Consider the following 14503-nt stretch of genomic DNA (forward strand, 5'->3'; position numbering starts at 1 on the left):
GGATTGGTTTGCAGATATCATCCATTCTTCTCTATTATTATTCGTCTTCTAACTATATTATTTCCATAAACCTTGTGCTAGGGTTGACTTAGTATAAGGTCTATGATTATTCCATAATAAATTTCCTTATGTAATTCTTTCCAATACTTCTACATTGGTTACTCTGTCCACACTATTATTCTTAATCTTATAATTTAATCTGTTTGTGCATTTTTATGTTAAATTATAAACACTTTATATTAATCTTGTGGAATATTGGTATACATTTAATTAAACAATTTAATCTGTTTGTGTTGTAATTATTGTGCATTTCTATATTAAATTATAAACATTTTATGTTAATCTTTGTGTAACTTTTATGTGTAGTATTATGGGCTCGTATGTGGGCTAATTATATAATTAAATGAAATTACTTTCTAGTTCAAAACACTTATAAGAAATTAAAATTTTTGAATGCATTAAAATTTTTACAGAGAACTACTTCAGAATCTATAAAAGAAACTATAAATAGAAGCCTTAAATTGAAAAATGCTAAATTTTCTCCAGCAATAAGGTCTTTTGCTCTTACGTTACAATTTTATTCTAACAAAGCGTATACATTTGTTCGAAAACATTTTAATAATTTACTCCCCCATCCTTCAACTTTAAAAAAGTGGTATTGTGTAATTAAAGGTGAACCAGGATTCACCGAAGAATCATTTGCAGCCCTTAAAGCAAGACAAAATCAGTCATCTGACCCGGTCATCATAAATATTTCTATAGATGAAATGGCTATAAGAAAGCAAATTTCTTTTTTAAATGGAAGGTTTTATGGTGGTGTTGATTTAGGTACAGGAAATGAAAACGATAGTGATTGTACTCAGGAAGCTACGAATGCATTGGTATTTTTAGCAGTTTGTATTAATGGCCACTGGAAAATTCCATTGGGGTACTTTTTAATTCACAGTTTTTCTGGTTCTGAACGTGCCAGTTTACTGATAAAATGTTTGGAACTGTTAGTAGAAACAGGAGTTAAGTGTTATTCTATAACATTTGATGGTGCTGCTTCGAATATTTCAATGTGTAAATCTTGAGGTGCAAATTTTGAATATACATCTTCAAATTTTAAACCTTGGATTGAATATCCTGGCAGTCAAAATAAAATTTTTATATTTTGGGATGCTTGTCACATGATTAAATTAGTACCGAATACACTAGGCGACAAAAAGATATTAATTAATAAATATAATGAACCAATAAAATGGAGTTGTAATGCAGATCTACATAGAATTCAGGAAAGTAAAGGTTTACATGCAGCAAACAAATTGAAAAAACCACACATTCAATATTATGAAAATAAAATGAATGTCCGTCTGTGTGTGCAAACGTTGAGTGCAAGTGTTAGTTCAAGTTTATTATTTTGTGAGCAATTAAATTTAATAAATGAAGTTAAGGCTACAGCAGAATTTTGTCAAATATTTAATGATGCATTTGACTTACTTAATTGTCGTAATAAATATGCTAAAGGTGAATATAATTGTCCAATTAATGATGACAATATTGAAAAAATTGAAAACTTCTTAGAAGCATTCAAGACTTATGTAGAAGGGTTGCGTTATGGACCAACAAATAATGATGCTAATGGAGAGCAACTTATTAAAAGTAAACGACAAGTAGGTTTTGTTGGTTTAATCATATGTTTGACAAATTTAATTAATACATACAAGGTAGTTAAAGAAGAAAAAATGACCTATTTATTAAGTTATAAACTTAGTCAAGACCACTTGGAAATCTTTTTTAGTGCAATGAGAAGTCGTGTTGGTTTTAATAATAATCCCAATCCAATTCAGTTTAGATCTGCCAACAAAAGACTTATTGTTAGACATGAAGTAAATGGTTCAATCTATGGAAATTGTACTCAGTTGGACAGTTCTAGTATATTATTTGTTAGTGCAAAGAAACGGCAAGATGCTGATGCTATTATGAACAATGATAATGATATAGATAATGAATCTGATTTATTTGAAGAATTTGAACATGATTATGATTATAGAATGCCAGAATTAGAGGAGTATGTTACAGACGTGGTGAAATATACTAGTGGGTTTATTGTACAGAAAATTAAGAAGAATAAAAAATTGTGTATTGTATGTGATTCAATGTTAACAGTAGAAAATAATGAAAATGCATCAAGATTACTTAAGTTAAAAACTAGAGGGAAATTGATTACTCCAACAACTGATGTACATAAGATATGTTTAACTACAGAATATATAATAAGAATGAATTTAAATATATTACTAACACATAAAAATATTAAACTAATATTAATTGTAAAAACAATGAATGAAATATGTCATGATTCTACAATATTCAACTCGCAGTTAATGAAAACCCATATTTTAAATCAAGATCCTCTGGACAATCACCGCAGTCAATTATTAAATATAATAATTAATTTTTATATTACACTTAGAATGCACCATTATGCAAAGATGCATACATTATCAATTACGGGCAAAAATGTCAGAAGAAATTTGACAAAATTAATTTTGTTTAAAAATCAATAGGTTAAATAATGTAAATAAATACATTTTATATTGTAAATTATAAAATAATTATTATTAAATTATAAAATAAAACATTTACATAATAATCAATCATACGATATTATCACTACTATCCGTTATGTAAATAAAAACAATTGATAAAATGTTTACGCATGCGCAGTGATAAAGTGTAATCCGTATTATGATGACACGATTTCGTAACATAGAGAGATAGGCAATGGCTCTATCCAGTAATATATGATCTAAGATCTCTATCATCTGTGTACAATATTATAGTCACGGACTAAGATTAATTTAACATATTTGCCTACCGTATTAATAATAACAATATATAAATCGTTTTTCGTTTTTTCGCATTGAATTCAAATTTAACAACATCGATTACAGTGACCCATTTCTAATTTACTGTACAGAAGACTGTCACCAGAACAGTTATTATAAACGCATACAAACACCACATAACTCAAAATCCAGATGCTAAAATGGTTCATCTAAAAAAAATATTATCAGAACAACTAGGAATTGGAATTGGAACTATTTATCAAACGATCTTGGAGTACAAACGGTCCAAAACAATTTCATCTCCGAATAGAATCAAAAAGTTTAAAAATGTGAAGGATAAGGTAGATGATTTTGATAAATATGCAATAAGATGGAAGATACATACATTTTGGTCTGATCGCGAGTTCCCAACATTAGACAAAATTCTTCAAGTAATCAATTAAGATGAGGACTTACCCAATTTCTCTCGTACCTCACTGTATAGATTATTAAAATCTATGGACTTTGAGTACGTGAAGCAAGGTCGTAATAGCGCTTTAATAGAGAAGACTGAAATTGTTGATTGGCGGAGGTGATATTTAAGGGCGATACGGCGATACCGAGAAGAGGGTCGACCAATATATTATCTGGACGAAACTTGGGTCAATGCTGGTGACGTTCCACACAAAGTTTGGTACGATAAATCGATCAAATCAGCAAGGGATGCAACTTCAAAGGGCCTTACAACCGGTGCAGTAAAACCAAGTGGAAAAGGGAAGCGTCTTATTGTTTGCCATATAGTATCTGAAGATGGATTCGTCCCTGACAGTTTGTTATGCTTTGAGTCTAAAAAAAACACTCAAGACTATCACGATGAGATGAATGGTGAATGTTTCCGTGAATGGTTGGGAAGTGTTTTGCCTAGACTCAAAGATAACGCTGTTATTGTTATGGATAACGCCCCTTATCACTCCGTAAAACAAGAAAAGTGCCCAAATTTGAATACGAGGAAAGCCGATATTATTGCGTGGCTCGAGAGCAAAGGAGAGGTTGTTGATAAGTCTATGGTTATTCGAGAACTAATTCCGATTGTCAATAGACTGAAGCCAATGCACAACAAATACGTGATAGATGAAATGGTCAAGACACATAATAAAGATGTACTTTGTTTACCACCATATCATTGCGAGCTCAATCCGATTGAACTCGCATGGTCCAGTGTAAAAAATTATGTGAGAAAGAATAATACCACTTTCAAGCTGCAAGATGTCAAACGATTATTAATCGAAGGTGTTCAAAGGGTAGATTCTGAGATGTGGAAAAATTTTATTAAACATGTAGTTGACGAAGAAGACAAATTGTGGAACATGGACCTCATTGTTGATGAGTTGACGGCTGAACAAGAACCATGTGTTTTGAATTTGGGCCCCGATGACTCGGACTCAGAATCGGACTTGGACTCAGATAACGACGTCAGACCTCTTCCAGACGAGTAAATTCATTTGTAAATTATGTATTATTATTTTTGACTATGATTATTGTAATTGTATTATTGTTTTTAGTATTATATTTGAATTATCGTTTTCCACTATTATTAATATTATATTTTTATTATTGTTTATTTGATTATTACCTACAGTATAATTTTACTTTTTTATGATTTTAAATATTCTTATTAGGTATTTTTGTCTAAAAAATTAGTGTTAGGATTTGACGAAAATTTGTATTATTATATTTTTGACTATGATTATTGTAATTGTATTATTGTTTTTAGTATTATATTTGAATTATCGTTTTCCACTATGATTAATATTATATTTTTATTATTGTTTATTTGATTATTACCTACAGTATAATTGTGTTTTTATGATTTTAAATATTCTTATTGGGTACTTTTGTCTCAAAAAATATTGTTAGGATTTGACGAAAATTTTTTTGTAACAAAAATTTCGTAGTGACAAACAACACCAATTCACCGCAGTCGCAATACAATACTACAGGTACAGCGCCTTGGCCTTACTAATTAGTAATTATAGTCCGGCTCACGAAAAGTGAACGTTCAAGGTCGATGGGTGGTGTCCAAATGTTGTTGAATCCAGGGGTTCTCCGTTTTGTACTATGTACCTATCGTTGGCCGTCTCATGATCCATGATTCGTTTAACACGAACGGGTTTAGTAATCACTTGTTGAAAACGGCCACGGGGATCGCTGATATCAACGTTCACTTTTCGTGAGCTGGACTGTAGTACTTGCTAAAGCAGCCGCAAGCTTCCGCGCGTTTCGGTAATCGTAAAAGCTCGGCAACGTCTTCGTGAAACGTCGTGTAGTAAGGTGGGGGAAATTTGGCCTTGGTACTGCCGCAGCCGTCAGTCGTATGCGCAAAAGTGACCGTTCTCTTTTGGAACAGAGTTTACTCATATGAATAATTCTTATAATGCACCAGGGGCGCCGATGTAATTTTAAACACCTATGACAATTTTGAGTTAATTCACCCACCCACCAATTGGACCCACCCACTAACAAAAATAATATAGAGCAGCGATTCCTTAACTGCTTGTAATTTGAGTGGCCTCACTTCACATAAGTCAATTTTTAATATTTTTAACTTTTAAATATTTAATAATACCTATATATTATACAAATATATTCTTAATAAGTCTTACATGTAGAGTAAATGTAAATAGATTATTAATTTTTTAAATTAAGATTCAATTTAAGTGAGTTTTTATTTATTTTACTTGTGGTATTTACAACAGGGTACACTTAAGATAAATTTGGTAAAAAAAGCTAAAGATATAGATTTAATTGTATTAAAAAATAATATTTAAATATGCAAAAGATATTTTAATATTAAATTTAAATGAGAAGAATAAATATTTAATACAATATTAAACTAAATGTATGTGTAATTTGTACAAACAATATAAGATAATGAACTTACCTACTGGTTACTTTAAGTTACAAAATAAATAGTAATAATAAACAAAAAATTGTATCTTTTTCAGAAATTTAAAATTTAAAAATTTATAAAACCATTATATTTAAGATTTAAGAACAAACTTACAGAGTAAGTAGTTTAGTAAGAACTTTACTTTTAATTGCAAATTTTTTAACTACTTCGTCTTTGTCAACTACAATATCATTTTCACAAGATATTATTAGAAGGTTTTCTAATCGGTTTTGAGATATACTAGTTCTCAGTCTGGTTTTAAGTAATTTCAAACGTGAAAATGACCTTTCTGTACTTGCGCTACTTACTGGCAATGTTACAGTTATTTTAAATGCAATGTAAAGATTTGGAAAAACTGAATTCATATTTGCTGCACAGAAAACTTTAAAAACATGATTTATACTACCAGCATTTTGCATTTCCTGTTTTCTTTTTGTAGGTAGTTCTTCATCACTTGACGATGATGTTAATTTCTCATCTTCATCAAAATTGTGTGTTTGATGTAATGCATGAGGTAAATCAATATTATTATTTAATATTTTGAAAATTTTAACAAACTGTAAATATTCTGTTTTCAGATCTTCTTGTGAAATAATTGTATAAGTTGAACAAAATACATTAAAACCATCTATTGGAAACTTGTTAACATTAATATTTATTTCCTCAATTCTTTTCTTTGAAAATAATGAAATATCTCTCAAAATACCAATATGTTCATCATTAAATCGACTTTCTAAAGTTGACAGAGTTGTATCTAATATAACATTAAATGTCTCAACTTTCATTTTTAATAATGGATCTATAATAGGATTATCTGAACATTTACCATTTTGATCGTGTTTTCTAGGTATTCTAATGGGTCTTATCTGTTTAAGTTCTTCAAATTCTCTATCAGATGCATTAATAAAAGCTTTGGCATTATTCACAGTGTTTTGAAATATATTATCATTTATATTTTGTTTAAGATCATAGCGAGCCGAGAAAATAAGGTCTGTTGCTGTTAAAAGATCAATATCTGATTCTTGAAATGCTTTATTAAGTGGATCAAGAATATCAAATAAAATTTTAAAACAGAATGCTGTTAAAACAAATCGAAAAGACAAAAAATAGCTAATCAAACCATTAGCTGTCGCAGCAGTTTTCACATCTGCTGGGCCTTCTTTTTCAATTATTTCTTCCAAGGTTTGAATTAATGCCTCAAATTTAGATATTATTGTTTTCAAAGCTACCGAATGGGACATCCACCTTGTTGTTGCAACACGTTTCACGGATTGAAGCTGTTTATTTGGATATAGTTTATACTGTTTTTGTCGAAAAACATCAACTCGTTTTTTACTAGTCCATAAAAAAGCATATAAACTTTCAAGATTACCAAACATATCTATAGCATCTTTGCCTTTTGAAATTATAGATGTTACAACTAAGTTTAATCGATGTGCATGGCACCATATGAATAATGCGTGACTATTTTCCAATTTAATTCAAGATTGCAAACCTTTATGTTCGCCCGACATATTTCCAGCTCCGTCATACGACTGACCCACTAATGCAGTTTTCCATTGTAGTTGATTTTCTTCCATGACACTCTTAAAGATGTTAAACAGAACTTTTCCTGTTGTAATCGCAGATGATTTGAGGGCAAGCAGTCTTTCAAAAATATCCCCAGTACTATTAACATATCTTACTATAAAAGAAATTTGTTCGGTTCGAGATGCATCAAACGTTGAATCAATAGAAATACTGAAAAATGATGCTTCAGATATTTCTTTATTAATAGTGCATTTAATAGATTGACTAACACAGTCAATCAACTGATTTTGGCGTTCCCAAGTAATAAAGGAAGTTACTTTTTTTCCTTTAGATTTGACTAGAGACAGATGAGATGATAAAATTGGAGATTGAGATGCCATAAGAATAACTAGATCTTTGAAGTTCCCTTTAATGTTAGATGACCAATTCTCTTTGTGTCCACGAAATGCAATAGTATGTTGTGCCAAAAAAACAACAATATCAATGAGTTCGGAAACAACTTTTTGGTTAGTCGCTACTTCCATTTTTCTGCCATATTCTAGAGATGGTAAAATTGGCAAAGTAGTTTTTTGAATTTTTAATATGACAGATGAATTGATGTGTGATGTAGTTAATTCATGGGCACTTATATTATTGTGACCATTTTGCCAACCATCATAACCATTTATTGCCCAGGACATTCTTGAAGAAATATTTTTATCAGAACCAAAAAGAATACAAGGCAAGCAAAAGGCTTTATTTAATTTCGGTGAGTAAGATAACCAATCTCTAATAACTTTTTTACCGTCAGGTAGTACTCTGAAATACCACTGTTCATTAAAATGCCTCCCATTAGTATTTTTTGGAAACTGATAACCATATAAATCATTTTCTAATGGTTGACAAGGTCCAAGTTCAGAAATAAATCGTTTTTCTTCAGGACTTAAATGTTTGTTAATGAAAATACATGGATCATTTTTCCATTTACATACATCATCTATAAAAATAAAATTTGTTATATTTAATAAATAACATAAGATTAAGCACAAGCAACAATATTTTCTGTTTATGTTAAAAAAAGAAATATCCATTAATAGAAATTAATTATTATTGTTAAAAAAATAGGTATTTGTCTTTAAATATATTTACCTTCTACAGCTGAACAAAGTTCTACAGCACTAGATTGAAAGCAAGCTAAAGTATTTTCTGTCTCTGTTAACAAAAAGAAATATCTATTAATAGTAATTAATTATCATGGTTAAAAAAGTAGGTATTTGTCTTTAAATATATTTACCTTCTACAGCTGGACAAAGTTCTACAGCACTAGATTGAAAGCAAGCTAAAGTATTTTCTGTCTCTGTTAACAAAAAAGAAATATCCATTAATAGTAATTAATTATCATGGTCAAAAAAGTAGGTATTTGTCTTTAAATATATTTACCTTCTACAGCTGGACAAAGTTCTACAGCATTAGATTGAAAGCAAGCTACATTATTTTCTGTCTCTGTTAAAAAAAAGAAATATTTATTAATACTTAATAGTAATTATTAAAAGAAGCAGAGAAGTATTGGTCTTTAATAATAAATTAAAAAAATTAATTACTTAACCTTAATTAAAATTATTAATTAAAATGAAGACATATTTAATAAAATAAATAAAAAATAATTGATAAACTTAATTGGTGTAATGGTGTAGGTAGGTATTATTTGAAATTTGTATACTTATTGGCTTGCTCAAATTAACATAAAAATGCATACAATATACATAATTTTTACTGTAACTGCCTAATTGTAATGACCTTTTACAGTTGGTAGAGGTTCTTCATAATCATTTCGATTATTTTCTGTCAAAAAAAAAAATTTAGGTACTTACCTATTCAGTTAATCTATATAATAAGTACCTACAACATAAAATTATATTGCCTAATATCATCTATAGGTACTATAGTCTATATTTCAAATTAAAAATACAAGATTTAAATAATTTAATAAATAAATACTTGCCTCTGGTTGGAGAAAAAAATTTTGAAATATCAAAATGCTTTAATTTTCGTCTTTTGTTTTTGCAAGCTTCCAAGTGACGTGCCCAATTGGTATTATTTAATGTCGCTTTTAATTTTCCACATAAATCACAGGAATTCATTTTATAAATGTATAGATAATTATAATATGTTTAATTGTTTAAAATTTTACTCAAATTTAACAAAAAATCACAACATAGAATATTGTACGATAAAAATGTTAAGTTTTGACAGAAATATGTAAGAACTAAGAAAACAAACTGTCGCGATAACGCAGCGCCCTACCACTCTTCTTCAGATCTCTAATTCAACGTTCTACACGTCAATATTCATATTGATAATTCTATTTTCGTATAAAAATACCCACTCGTATCGTATTTTTTCTCAACACATTAACACTGGTTAAACCACTAAGCCCATGAGATAAAATATTAATATATATATATATGTATTAATGTATTTATATTTTAAACCCTAATAATAACCAAACATTGAGTTGTAACAAAAATAATGATACAATTTAATCATTGTATGACGTATGTTTTATACTTTTATACCTTAATAATATAAAATATTATAAATTATAATTATATAAATATATAGTAAATACAGTAGTATCACTGGTATAGCAGACTGTAATGAGATGATTGGATATGTTCAATGCGTTTTATTTATAAGTTATAACAATATTACAGTAAAATGTTTACAGTAAAACAGAAGTCCCTATTTTTCTTCACGCTATATCCACGATCCACCCACCCACCCACTAATTTATCTATGACATTTGTCATAGACAAAACCAACTTTCGGCGCCCCTGTAATGCACCATGTAGAAATATTGTTATTCGCGTAAAATTATTGGTATAAAACATACCGTTAACATAAACATTAACATTAACATAACGTTGACATATAACATATGTAAAGCAGGGCGTTTCCATGGATTTTTTATCACATTCAGCGGAAAAACAGGTTATATTTTCATAAATATGTAGATTATTATAATGAGATCACGCCACTCTAAATGAAACCTAAATTATGATTATTAATAATACTAATCCCTGGACGACATTGAGAACTCATATAAATACGAGTAGAGGAACTAGTATTATTTCGAAAGTACCGAGAGTATAAATATACCGCATCATATCATTCACCTCACACTGTTCAGCACATAGAAACACGGAAAAAAGTGTTTTTAATATTTCAACTTCTCAAAGAATATTATAAGTAGGTATATATCATTAAACATAAAATATAAAATAGTTATAAAATCTAATTTAATTTTTTTACTTATCTCAAAACATCAACAGTTTTATCGTAAACATTGAACAACGGTCTCACAAACTTATAATATGTCATAATACATCACGACGTTTAACACAAACACACAGAGAAAAAGTTCAATTTTTTTTTCAAATATTTCAACTTCACAAAATAACAATGTAAGTATATATCATTAGTATAGATATTATTTTTATAAAAAAAAAAAAAAAATATAGGCAGATCGGTGTACGTTACATATAGAACGATTCAAACGAATACACGCACATTATTATTGTATACGTGTACAATATTCAATTAAAAATTGTTTTTAAAATATAAATTACGGTATGTCTTCAATCGTTTCAAACAATACACGGGATAGAAAAATCAACAATGTTCTAGAATCTTTAGAATATTATCGTATTAACCCAGAAATCACCTTTAGATAAGTAGGAGATGATTACCCATTTATGATAAAGGATCATGTATTAAATAATTTAACCGATCCACTTCGAAATTATACATTAGTTGAACTGTCTATACAAAATGTAGGAACCCAAAAGTAGTGTAGCAGTGCATGTTATCATGATGAAAGATCTGGCGGTTTTCAAACTTACAATTCTATATACCAGTTTGATCGATTTAAAGATATGGAAGCGTTTAAAGATTATTGTTATTAAACACGATGTATATTATGTAAACGGTTTTTAACAAAAGGAGTTTATTTAGAAAGTAACCCATTCCCTGCTAGTATCGACGTCGTACCTGTACCCATAACATATTCAGCATTTTTTGTTTTAGATATGATGAGAAATATATCTCATCATTAAAATTTTAACTAACGATAAAACAATTTTCTAAGATGTATACACTTTAAAACAATAATTATATTGTTATTTAGAATATTGTAAAAACGCTGTCGAATAATAATAGTAAATATTAAAGGTCTTCGTCACTAGATTTTTCAAGTGCTAAAATGGTCTTTGAATTTCCAAAAATTAACATAGTTTAAACTATGTAACGAATACGACATATTACTACTTACGACGCGCCGCCCAACAGCAAATAGTTAAACAAAAAGCCCCAGAACTAATCTCCGCCGCCGATAGAGCGTGGTAATACCTCTTTCGTGTTTGCGGAGCAATACCTAACACGTTGCCCAGATAGGGAAATAACATCTCCGCGACACACGAACGCGGAGGACATATACTATATAAGAGAGCTCCGCAGTCAACGCCGACGAACAGTTCGCTTTTGCCGAATAGTCATATTAGTGACTGGCTAGTGCGAAAGTGTTTCTCGGCCACCTTCGGGAAGGCTAGACACACGGACGCATTCGGCCTACACTAATAGGACCGTTTTCCTACGCAACCACCGCCGTCAATAGGACCGCCGCCGTTTTCGGCTACCCGTACCGTCGGGAAGGCTAGAACGTGCCCACCTGCCGCCGTCAATAGGACCGCCGCCGTTCTCGGCTACCCGTACCGTCGAGAAAGCTAGAGTGTGTAGGACAACGCGAATCTTAAACCACCATAAGCGGGCAGAGCGTATGGAGTAAACATCGCCGCCGTTATATTTACCACACACTATCGTACACGCCGCCGTTATCGTCGGAACGAATATATCACGACATTGCCGCCGCAGATAGCGTAATCACCACCACCCGTATCATTACGAGATCCCCGTATCGATCTAATTACGGTGTAATATTATTTTGCTTATAGGAAAACACGTTAAATACATACATACAATTAATTTAACTAATAAAACCGTAAGTATTTTAAACATTATAATTGTGAATGGGAAATTGTAGAAATCGCGAGTCATATTATATTCAAACACGTATAATTACCGTATGGTTATACGTAAAGCTAATGTGGAACCTCTGTATTATATATGTTATATAATTGTAAGTGTTCAAAGAAAAGATTGTTAAATAAAAAAATTCTCATTATAAAACTCTTGTTATTATCATTTATATTTTGTACGGGAAAGGTATCAAAATACAGACCGTTACAACTATTCAATTTTAATTTTGAAAACTGTTCTGAACTCGTTACCTAGTCTAGTCTTCTATGTTTACACCAGATCATTTTTAATAATTATTATTTTTGAATTCAATACAAGCGATTAAAAAACTGATATTTTAAGAATTTAAAACAGTTATAAGAATCTTAATATTAGAGTATTTCAAAATGTATCTGGTGTGAACCTAAATTAAGATCGTGGCTTTAATTTTATTTAAGTATGTTATTTCTCTAAATCTTCCTGGAAGCCATAAATTTAGAAATACTAGCACATGTTTTTCGATATAATGATGGATATAAAATAATTTATTGCACAACCTGTGCTACTCAACAATTCTAACGGTGACCACAATTACTAAATCCCCCACTCCTATTTTATTTATTTCTGGAAGTGCATCGATGGTCGTGACGCCACGAGCGATAACATGACAACTTTCTTCCTCCCGCATGGCTATTTTTATCCATTCCTTTTGTATACACTCACAGATATATATATTAAAATTATTAATTATTATATATATAATATTATGTCTATGACATATATCTGTGTATACACTATAGTCACTATACACTATACAGTCTGCTGATTGATTAGTGATTATTATTATTAAAATCATTTCCGTCTTGAACTTCAAACGTGAACATTGAAATGAATTCGAGTAATTCAACTACGAATATGAGCAAAAAAAAAGAGAGGGTTTCCTTCAAAAAAAAAAAGAAATCTAAGATAATAGGTTCACAAACCTTATTTAAAAGTCGATGGACAAGGTACATATTTAATTATTATATATTTTTTATTTTCAATTCCTAGTTTTACGTAGAATGTTTGTAACATTAAACAATAATTTAAAAATGTTCGTGATATTTAGGTATAGTCGTAACAGCTTTTCAAGATTCTATTGGAAATTGTTAAAAAGATATACCGTGTTTTACCAAATATATGATATAACTGATCTCAAAAATGCGTGAAACCAATGACTTCATTCGTTAGTTTGTAATAATTGTTTACCAATTATTATAAATACCTATATTTATACAATACATAAAATATACCTATCTATTATTCAAAAAAGGCGGGCAAGTGGGTGTCGCTCTGCTGTACATTAGTTACAAGTGGGTCAATGTAATGGATTGTGTTAAATTTGAATTCAATGAAATAATATAATTGTATTAGAAAAACGATTCTAAGCGAAGATGGTCAGTCAGCTTATGATCTTAGGTACTAAACCTATGTATTTTTAATATTTTTTAACAGCTATTGTAAAAATATATCAGGAGTCTTATTGTATTATATTTTTATGCTTTTTGACCCAACAAATAAAATTTTATTGATATTTATAGAAAAAAAACTAAAAAAATTAAAAATTATTTATTTTGGTTCTATTTATATTTAATTTAACGTAATATTAATAATATTTAAAATTTAGATATATATGTGTAGGATTGTAATTGTATTTATTATTTTTTTGATTTTCGTAAAAATTTTAAATTTATAATTTAATGCAAAATAAATAATAGTTAGATATATAATATTTATACGGTGTATTATTTATCATTATTTTTAAAATTATTAGTTTTAATGATTATTAATTTTGATTTTACGTCCGATTTTATTTTTTTAAATACAATAACTGATGACAACGTTGCATGCAAAATTTGCGCATTTGAGCTTTAAATCAGGGCGTTAAGTTTTTTATTTTGGACGCAAATGTTCATAACCCTCAGGCCGCCAAATAGGCTACAGCCCGTTATAAAGTGATGACCTAATAATCTATGATCGAACGCCCCTATAGGTACTATACAAAATAGCGAGTTTCCGTTTTTTTTTTTAATTTACCTCTACATTTTAAGTATAAGTATACTGATGTAATATTACGAACATTTTAATGATTAAAAATATATATATATATATAATTAATTGT

General features: G+C 29.5%; 2 protein-coding genes and 1 long non-coding RNA gene across 3 annotated transcripts; all 3 read right to left on the reverse strand.

The window, feature by feature from the left end:
* Positions 1-5870: 5870 nt before the first annotated feature.
* Positions 5871-7139, reverse strand: LOC126555011 (uncharacterized). The gene has a single exon (XM_050209984.1). The coding sequence runs from the start codon at positions 7137-7139 to the stop codon at positions 5871-5873; it is 1269 nt and encodes a 422-aa protein (XP_050065941.1).
* Positions 7140-7241: 102 nt separating this feature from the next.
* On the reverse strand, positions 7242-7970 carry LOC126555013 (uncharacterized). Its single transcript, XM_050209985.1, has one exon. It carries the CDS (start codon positions 7968-7970, stop codon positions 7242-7244), a length of 729 nt encoding a protein of 242 aa, XP_050065942.1.
* A 111-nt stretch (positions 7971-8081) lies between these two features.
* Positions 8082-8786, reverse strand: LOC126555019 (uncharacterized). Its single transcript, XR_007606755.1, has 4 exons — positions 8710-8786; positions 8564-8626; positions 8419-8481; positions 8082-8266 (listed from the first exon to the last, which is right to left on the reverse strand). It is a non-coding gene; the product is annotated as an uncharacterized LOC126555019 (long non-coding RNA).
* Between the last annotated feature and the right edge of the window lie 5717 nt (positions 8787-14503).

The sequence above is a fragment of the Aphis gossypii genome, unplaced genomic scaffold (assembly GCF_020184175.1).
Source record: "Aphis gossypii isolate Hap1 unplaced genomic scaffold, ASM2018417v2 Contig00678, whole genome shotgun sequence".
Taxonomy (NCBI): Eukaryota; Metazoa; Arthropoda; class Insecta; order Hemiptera; family Aphididae; genus Aphis; species Aphis gossypii.

Coding starts and splice junctions, on each gene's coding strand:
- LOC126555011 (XM_050209984.1), bottom strand. CDS start 7,139: ATGTTTGGTAATCTTGAAAGTTTATATGCTTTTTTATGGACTAGTAAA.
- LOC126555013 (XM_050209985.1), bottom strand. CDS start 7,970: ATGTCCTGGGCAATAAATGGTTATGATGGTTGGCAAAATGGTCACAAT.